At 33.7% G+C, this 9,780-nt stretch overlaps 1 protein-coding gene across 1 annotated transcript; it reads right to left on the bottom strand.

Moving 5' to 3' along the window:
* Window positions 1–5,035: 5,035 nt before the first annotated feature.
* LOC133309900 (probable small nuclear ribonucleoprotein G) lies at window positions 5,036–6,581 on the bottom strand. Its single transcript, XM_061510765.1, has 4 exons — window positions 6,443–6,581; window positions 6,314–6,336; window positions 5,475–5,596; window positions 5,036–5,365 (listed from the first exon to the last, which is right to left on the bottom strand). Exons 1-4 carry the CDS (start codon window positions 6,475–6,477, stop codon window positions 5,306–5,308), a joined length of 240 nt encoding a protein of 79 aa, XP_061366749.1. The 5' UTR covers window positions 6,478–6,581; the 3' UTR covers window positions 5,036–5,305.
* Window positions 6,582–9,780: the final 3,199 nt, after the last annotated feature.

Genomic DNA, 9,780 nt, shown 5'->3' with positions numbered 1-9,780 from the left:
ATTCAGTCCCTCATACATAAGCTGCATTCTGAGTTCGCCCTTAAAGATCTTGAGATTCTTGATTTCTTTCTTGGTATTGAAGTACAGAGAGCTTCCTCTGGTAAATTGCTTCTCACTCAGACCAAGTATATTAAAGATCTTCTTCATCGAGCTCAAATGGCAGAAGCTAAGGGAATTTCCACTCCTCTTCAATCTGGATGTAAACTTTCAAAATATGGGTCTAACTACTACTCTGATCCTTCCTTCTATCGTTCAATTGTTGGGGCTCTCCAGTATGCTACACTAACTAGGCCTGAAATAAGCTACTCAGTCAACAAAGCATGTCAGTTTATGGCTCAACCTCTTGAAGACCATTGGGCTGCTGTCAAAAGAATTCTACGTTACTTAAATGGCACTTTACATCATGGTATGATGTTACAGCCGTGCAATCCCAGTCACTTGTTCTCCATCACTGCCTTCTGTGATGTAGATTGGGCTAGTGACCCTGATGACAGGAGGTCTACTTCAGGTGCATGTGTTTTCTTTGGTTCTAACTTGGTGTCCTGGTGGTCCAAGAAGCAAAATCTGATTGCTCGCTCAAGCACCGAAGCTGAATATCGCAGCCTTGCTCTAGCTACAGCAGAGGTTCTATGGCTCAAGTCTCTTCTCACTGAATTTCACGTTCCATTTACTACCCCTCTCATTCTTTGTGATAACCTGAGTATTGTCTCTCTCTCTCCCATAATCCTGTTCTGCATGCACGGACAAAGCATATGGAATTGGACATCTTTTTTGTTAGAGAACGTGTTCTTTCCAAAGATATCAAGGTCTGTCACATTCTAGCTTTGGATCAAGTTGCTGATACTCTCACCAAGAGTCTTTCTGCCACACGGTTTGCTGTATTGAGGGACAAACTCATGGTGGTTGATTCTTCTTCTTATCTTCATCCACCCTGAGTTTGAGGGGGCCTGTTATAGTAGATAAAGGTGTACAGCTGTATAGCTGTACACAAAGGTCATTTTCTCAGTTTTAGATAACTGATTATAGTTGTAACTGAACTAGATCACGTGGCAATAGTTGTTGTGTCTATATAGTCTATCGTGTAACACCTCATTTCAAGAAATACTATTCATTCTCTCTCCGTGTGTACTCTCTCTTCATCTCTTCTCTCTCTCTCTGATTTCTTTGAATTACAATATAACATTTTGGGTCCTCAACGAAAATTACGGGCCTCAATTTTATCTCTTTAGAAAAAAAGTCTACTCGTGATCCTTCAGAATTCAAAAATAGCCCTAGATAATCAAAATCATAGTCTCTGAAATTCAAAAACACTCACATTAATCCCTCAAAAGGACTAACATGGGTCTATTTTAGAATTTAAAGGGATCACGAGTCGACTTTTTTTTTAAGAGATTAAATTAAGTCATGTAATTTTTGTTGATGACCCAAAATACATTCTATTCATTTTTTTCTCCAAAAATTTTTTGTGTGCACCTGCACACACTAAAACATACGCAGGTCTGCCACTGCTTTAAAATGACGTATACTTTTTCCTTTTAAAAAAATTCTGGTATGCCGTTTTTTCTTCCCTAAAAGTTTTCATTGAAAGGAAGAGAATTATCAAGCAAAAGGTTGAAAAGTGGAATTTAACTTATTTTAGGGACCGTTTGGTACGTGGCATTTTTTAGGATTTTCGGAAAATTGAGAATGGTAATCATATTTATCCATGTTTGGTACAAGTTTTTTAAAAATTTTATGGGAATGTGATTTTCCCATTATTTTATTTTATGTGTAAATTTTTTTGAAAATACCATCCAGGAATACCATACAGGGGGTGGTATTATAGGATTTCTATGGGAAGAACAAATTTAATACAACTAAACATAGCATTAGTAAAATTAACCCAATATTCATGAGAATATTTTCGTCTACCAAACACATTTTTTGTAACATTCCCAGAAAACTCCTCCTCCCATCATATTCCTGGAAATCGTGATTCCCGGATAAAAAAAATTTCTCCTCTACCAAACACACTTAATGTTGCTTTTTTCTCTTCTTTTCGATCAATGGGAAAGATAAATTGCTGGGACAAAATAAGAAAGGGATCCAAACCTTTCAAATAAATAAAATAAGGAAGGGATCCACTTATGCCAATATATGAATAAGAACTCCTGCGTTCATCCATAACCGTTGATTTTATTTATACATTATCAAAATGAATTTTTGTCTTCTGATAACTTTGTTTTTCCATCTTCTTGTCTTTTTCACTACGTACTTAATCTCATTTGCAAATTCATTTTTCTATGGAGATCTAAATGGTGCTACATGTGGCTGCCCAGAAAAGGTAATGCCAAACAAGTTTTCTTACCTAATTGTTTTATCTTTACAATTTTTGCGATTATGAATGCAAAATACTTGTACTTGTCGTTTTATCAGCATCTAATAGTAACATTGTTTCTAATACTTTGGTACAAGACACGACAAGAAGCTATCTGCTTGATTAGCTTGTTTGAGAAAAGCAGCATGCAACCGTCCATGACAAGCTGTATTTTCTGACTAGTTCTCTCCAAACACATGCTACCATTTAATCCTTACGGGAGCGTTTGGTTGGAGAGAAATTTTATGAATAATAAGAAAATGTTATGCATAGAGAAATAGTTGGAGGATTATGTTTGATAGGAAAATGTAAAAAAAATTATTTGGTTGGAAAAAATTTGGATGGGCAAATTAAGTAATTTTTATAAAGTCAATGTTTGGCTATAAGTAACATATAGATAAGTAAATGCAGTGGGTATTACAAAAATACCCCTGACTTTAAATATTTTTGAATTCATTTTGAAGACACGCGTAGAACTGGGGTCATGCCTGGTGGCCCTTCATTCAAAGCTAGAGCAGCATGAAAGCTACTGCAATAGTCTTGACACCAGTCCATCCCTTGCGCAGGCCTTGGACAGTCCCAAAGTGCACATTTTGGACCTAAGAAAGCAGAAAGAAGAGGGCAGATGCTTGGTAGATAGCTAGATATATGAGGAATAGCATCCTCCTCAGAATAACCTGTACCATTAAAACTAGTATAAAAGCTGTGATTGAAGTCCTGATGCCAATCAAACTGATGATATCCTAAAGTAGCCTCATCTGGGTTGTTAGGCGCCACAACAACTCTGCAACAAATAGATCTAACCAGATAGATATTTTCAGTTTCGTGCACAAGTGGTGGGTACGCTGGTCATATGCCTCTTGCCCATTCTGAAGATTTACATAGATAACGTAATATACCACATCGCAAATGGGAAAGTATGGCCGGGTTTTTGGATCAAAAGCACATGCAAACTGTAAAGATGGGGTAATGATTTAGGTGGACTTTTCTTCAGAAAGTTCCAACCAAACATGGCCACCGACTAATCCCATCTTTCAAATGCCTATGCATCTTCAAGGAACCCTCCAACCAAACACCCCCTACAAGAAAGCACATTGGCTGATATTTGATAGGGGAAATCAAATGTAAAAGAAGAAAAGCAGATTCTTTCTGGGTGATAGGTGGGCTATATATCGGAACCAAGAAATAACAAACCAAAAATTGCAATGACCTGTACGATTTTCTTGTCCCGCAAAGAAGGCACCCATGAACTTTTTTCTTAACGGATATAATGCTAAAGCAAAGTTAATCCATGGCTCCGTGCAACTTTGCAGGAGTCTTTTAAGGCCCAGACAGGGTTCTGTATTTAACAACATCCTAGACCTCTTTCCCGTTGCTTAAAGTTAAGAATCAAGAAGAATAATAGAAAGTGAAAAGGAGACTTCATATCATAAGCTTATGTGGTGGGCCGAAAAACCAATTTTTTCTTTTTTTAGATTAACTACAGCTATTCTTCATGGAAGACAATCTTATTCGAGATGAGTAAAAGATTAAAGTTTTAAATCTCTCCTAAAGATAATACTAACTAGGATCAAACACATACTCTCACCCCATTATAATTCAGAAGGTCAGAATATTTTTGTTTCATGTTCAGATTCAAAGTGGCAGGCACAAACGTGTTTTTAGCCCTCCAAGTGCGAGCGGACTCCCCAAACATGGTTTAACGCCTTTTTATGTGACTTTGACACTATGGTTCTCATACTGATAAGTGCATGCAATACGTGAGGCTACAACGCTCATACCCCACTGCAGCAGTAGGAATCCTTCTGCAAGACCGATTAAACAGCTAAAAATTTAGCTAACTGTTGCCAGAAATTGCACATCAGAGAAAATTATTGGTTTGATATGATTCTCCCTTTTTATCTCAAAGGTTATACTTTCATGCATTATGTTTCAGAAAGGCAGATCCATGCATCATCCATGAATTAAACTGCAAAGGTATCACGACCAAATTAAAAGACTTCTAAGTAAACAAAACCAGACAAGATGATTAAGTATTTGCAATTGCTATGTAACAGAAGCTTCAGGGGACATACGCACTGCAAAAAGAACGAGAAGAAACTATTTCTAGCAAAGGCAACATTAGACAACGCAATTTACGTACGGGACAATAGAATATTTTAAAAAGTCATTGCGAGAGCAACGAGGCCTTCTAGAGTATCATTGATTTGAATGCGCAAAATGAACACTCGGGGGAAAAAAATAGCAAGAATATTATTACGTGTATTAACCAGCAATGTTTTTTAAGGCTATGATAGGAAGACCACACATTCTGCCTTTCCAGATGGACATGAAAATACTTCTGGCAGGAAAATATATAAGCAAAATAACAATTACTTCCCCTTAGTTTAGAAAAAAAATTCTCATTTCCACAAACACAAGATCCGAGTAAGGCTGAGTTTTACAGATAAAAACTACAAAGTTTAAAGTTGTAGAAATTAATTAAAAACAAGGATTAACTACCTCAATTAAACCGGGAGTATTCAAAAATGATTTGAGAGACCACATAGAACTTCACTTATTAAAATGAATTAGCCAAAGTGATGTCCTTAACAGAAAAATGATTCCTTAAACAAAAACAAGTAGTGTAAACCTCTAATAGCTCCATAAACAACCCCATGATTAGACTTTATAGCATGGAGGGAAGTACCATGCTAAATGCAATAGAAAAAGATAAGAGATGAAATTCAACTAAAAGGGATATATGCAAACATCAATTTAATTAAGTCAAGTCACTGCAATGCCACTAAAGCCTTAGAGGTATCTTGCACTGACAAATCAGACTAAAAACAACCCCGAATTAGTGGCTAACATGACCACAATTACATGTTACTCTCCGCAGCTACGTTGTTCACATACACAGCCGTTGAAACCTGAAAATATACTTATAAAAGTTTACAAGAACAGACATCAGCTCCTGTTCACGGGTTCAAGTGCCTCAACAGTGACCACACTATTTCCTCTAATTACCTGCAGTAAGTGGGTAAAATTATCAATTTCAAAACCGTGTTCATACTCTATTAGTTGCTATACCATGATCACTTATATTAAAAAGATAATGCAATAGATGAGGACTCACCACCATCCCTATGTCATTTTTTTCATTGCCATTCACTTCCACAGTATTGTCAACAACTAAATTCATGAACTGGTCAAAGCCCCGGAGAGTACCAACAATCATGCGATTTGCATTCAGCTTGACTGCAAGGAAATACCAAGTATTTCAGTACCCCTCCCCCCAATTGTAAGAATTGTTTTCAAATATTATAGGTTTAAGTGCTTAACCCATATGTGCATAGATATATACCAACAAACAAACAAACAACACAAGCAGAATTCACAAATAATAAAAAACAACAGCTACATAAATAAGAAACAAAACAAAAACCAAATTAAAAAAAAAGGACCTAATGCATCCTTAATGACTAATGAATAGGTGAAGCAATAACTAGTATGTATTTCCCTGCAACTCAAAAATAAATAAATAAACAGATAAAAGCGTAATGATACTCTCACTATCACACTTGATCTCAATAGGCTCGTATCTCTCACACCCGAAGTGAGGCAATCATTATTCAACATAAAATACAGAAACTTAAGATAACAGATATTCAGAACATGAACCAAAATAAAATACCTGTTGAATTATCAACCAGGCTAAAACATTCTCAGTTCCACGTAACCATCTTCAGCTATCAAATAAATAAAATCAAATTTCCCAACACTCAACCTCATCACCAGAAAACACTGAACTATAATGACAGTGAAAAATGCAATTTAAGAAGGATATTTCCATGGCCTCAAAAAATAAAAAACTCAATTAATGTAAAAAATAAAAATCCTAACCAAACAAGGAAGACAATAACAACATCCAAAATACATTGTTTAGAAGAAGCACAGATACAGAATCAAACTTACTTTGAAGCTTCTTGTCCATGTACCTGCCGCATCCCCAAAAGAAAAAACAGGAAAACGCATATTAACACCGACAAAGTGTAGCAAAATTAAAAAAATAAAATCGAAGTGAAAAATGAGAGAAAAACTTACTTCTTCAAATCTGGTGGCTGCCCTGACCTGCTCATGGTGAAGAGTTGAGATGAGAAGGGTGAACAACACCGAAAGAAGAAGAAGAAGAAGAAGAAGAAGAAGATTTGGTGAGTGAGAGTACAAAAATCTCAGCTCCAACCAAAACCCTAACTTTGGAGGAATTTGTTGGAAGGCAGCAATCGAAAATGGGTCTCGGTCCATGTTCAAAGGCCCATGAAAATGAAGCCCACATTCATGGCCCAAAATTAAGGAAAGCCCATTTCAAGAAAATGTGAGACGCTGAATACTGCAGGTTTGATACATAATATAAGATAAGGCTTGATAGTATAAGATCTAATTGTATAAGACCTGATTAAATTTTAATATTATCCAGCGTTTGGTATGATATTGTATAATATAATATCTTCCAATATTTTAAAAATTAATATATAAAAAAATTTATTTTAATATATAAATATTGAAATGATATATTAGTTCTTGGGAATTGTACGTGTAAGCAATATTAATACATCAATTATCATCTGGCCTAATCCATCACTCCAAGGCAGGATTAAGTTATACATCATTTTAATGTATAAAGGGGTCTGCTGTATAAGCTTATACTATATGATGGTTACATCAAACAACTGAAAATGTCATGACATATAGTATAAGCTTATATTATCAAACCTTATACATCACACCAAACAGATCCTAAATATTAGCCATTAGGGATGTAAATGTGACATGTGATTTATCATAGGCATGTGGTTCACCTTCACCTACATCAGAATAAATTTATTATATTTAGTAAAATATAACAGGTTTAATTCTTAAAAAAACTTTATTTAGAAAGGAGACAATTAGTTTTCTTTTTACAAGGTTTGACCAATAAATATAGAAATTGACCTATATCGTATTATTTATTTTAAATAAATTATATAAAATTATTATTTAAATAATATATATTTTTAATTTTTAAATGCTTAATAGACTTGCACAGACCTAAACCAAATATTTTGTTTTTTAAATATAAATTCGTTGAAACTTATAATTTAGCCTACATTAACATATAAGATCAAGTCAAATTCAAATCGCGGCCCACCTTTTTACGCCTTTATTGACTATCTATCCGGTTGAAATCTGATCGGAACGAGATCGTGGCATTCATACAACCTTTTCAACAAAATTCATAAGACATAAGACAAGTTCGCATCAGAATATTTACTTTTCCTTATTATTTTCCAACTTCAAGTTACGTGAAAACCATCATATAGAGTTTTTACTTGATGAAAATGACGAATTTATAAATACCTTCCAAGTAAAAAGAATCTTATCATCACTTTCCGCCATTCCGCTAGTTGTAAATGAGCAATGGTAAAAGCAAAAAATGCCTTAAACCTTTTTTAAATGTCAATCAACAAACATTATGAAAGGTAATGGCTGTTGTTTCCATTCATTCGTACACGATTAAAACACAAAAGTCACCTGTAGCCACTGTTGGCTATATATCGCTATTCAAACTTGGCAGCTTAGAATTTGACTTCTGGAGTCTAGTCGTGAATTGCTTGGTGTTGCACGTCAATTTTATATATATGTTTTTTTAAATCAGTACTCATATTTATTTAGCAATCATTTGCTTCTATTACAAATAATAGTAACTCTAATTCTTTATTTATTTTCTAACTAATTTTTCGTGTGTCTTGAATGAATGTGAATCACTAAATTATATTTTGTACTAACGCATCAAAAGTTTGTGTATACACCATTTGGGAAATGAATACTGCGCTAATTGTTGAAGATTGAGACGATTAATAACTAGAAAATATCTTAGTGTAAGGTTAAATATTAATAAGAAATATAATCCTACTTATCTGAACCAGTTTTACAATTGGACTGATCATGTAATCTTCTTCTACACAAATGACCTGAAACAGTCTTGAATCATAGCATCTTGCAGTTGGAGCAGCTTTAACTCATATGTCTTCAACGGAACAAGATGAGGTTGTACCTGCAAGACACTCCGACGCTCAAGTTAGATATGGTTCAAGCATTTTTTATTATGTAAAAGAAAATGTATACCTTTGTGTTAGCATATATGTATTTATAGTAGAGAGATGAGCAGCTTGCAAGTGGTGAAGCGGCAAGTCTTCTAATTGGTTACTGTAGGTGGTTGAGATAAGTTTTGCTTGTCTTGGTGCCAAAGTAATATGGCTATAACGTTTAATGTTGAGGAGCTTGCTGAGATAAGCTTGGGAGATGGAGAAGAGGTAACATCCTTTGTTGACCAAAGCTTTGTTTAATGATGAAGACCTTGAATGTGGGCCTCTTTTATGTGGTCCTCATATTAATATTCAGATCACCTACGATTATCAACGGGTAGATTCAAAGCTCCACCCTTTTTGGTTTTTTATAATTGTAGAGGATCCTACTTCGTCGTTTTAATATACCCAAATTAATTATTAAATAAATATGTTTTTAATCACATTATTTGGCACACTAATTTTATCAAACTAAATTTTGGTATCCTAATTTTAATTTTTTTGATATTAATATTTACCTCATTAAATTAAATTAATACTATCAAATCGAGCTTGTCTCCCTGATGACATATATTTCACACATACAGGAGGAGTTTATATATAGAGAGAGGGGCGGGGGAGAGATTTTATATTTCTTATCATATTAGATGAAATCATTTTAGAAATTCCAAAACCATGAAAATTTGGGATTTAAGAAAAGAAAATGGTATTTTGGACAAATTTAGGTTATATAAAAAAAAGTAAAATTATCAAAATATTTTTTTATTTTACTCTAAATCTTAAAATTATGTCTTTGGGGATGGTAAGAGATAATTATTTATAGGAAAAAAGGTTTCTCAAATTATTTTAGATAATCTTATCTGCAGCGCGCGCAATTTTAAATATGTTTTACCGGTAAGATATAGTTATAATGAAAAAAAATTTCTTCACTACGTTAACCAACAATGTCTAAAAAGAGAAAGATAAATTTTTTTTATTATTATAACTATGTCTTACAGGTAAAACATAGTTAAAATCACGTGCTACAGATAATTTATCTAAAGTTACTGTAGAAAAAATTAACCCTTATATATATCAATCTATAACAATAAATACTTTTATTGTCTTCTTTTTTAAAACTACAACATTCTATATAGTAAAAAAATATAGTTAAAACCATGTGCTACAGATAATTTATCTAAAGTTATTGTAGAAAAAATTAACCCTTATATATATCAATCTATAACAATAAATACTTTTATTGTCTTCTTTTTTAAAACTACAACATTCTATATAGTAAAAAAAAAAAACTAAACTAAACCTTTATTTATATGAGGA

The sequence above is a fragment of the Gastrolobium bilobum genome, unplaced genomic scaffold (genome assembly GCF_033153095.1).
Source record: "Gastrolobium bilobum isolate Gb01-03AN ecotype WA unplaced genomic scaffold, APGP_CSIRO_Gbil_v1 utg6679, whole genome shotgun sequence".
NCBI lineage: Eukaryota > Viridiplantae > Streptophyta > Magnoliopsida > Fabales > Fabaceae > Gastrolobium > Gastrolobium bilobum.
Note: the sequence above shows the minus strand (reverse complement) of the source record. Positions and strands in the feature narration are given on the sequence as shown.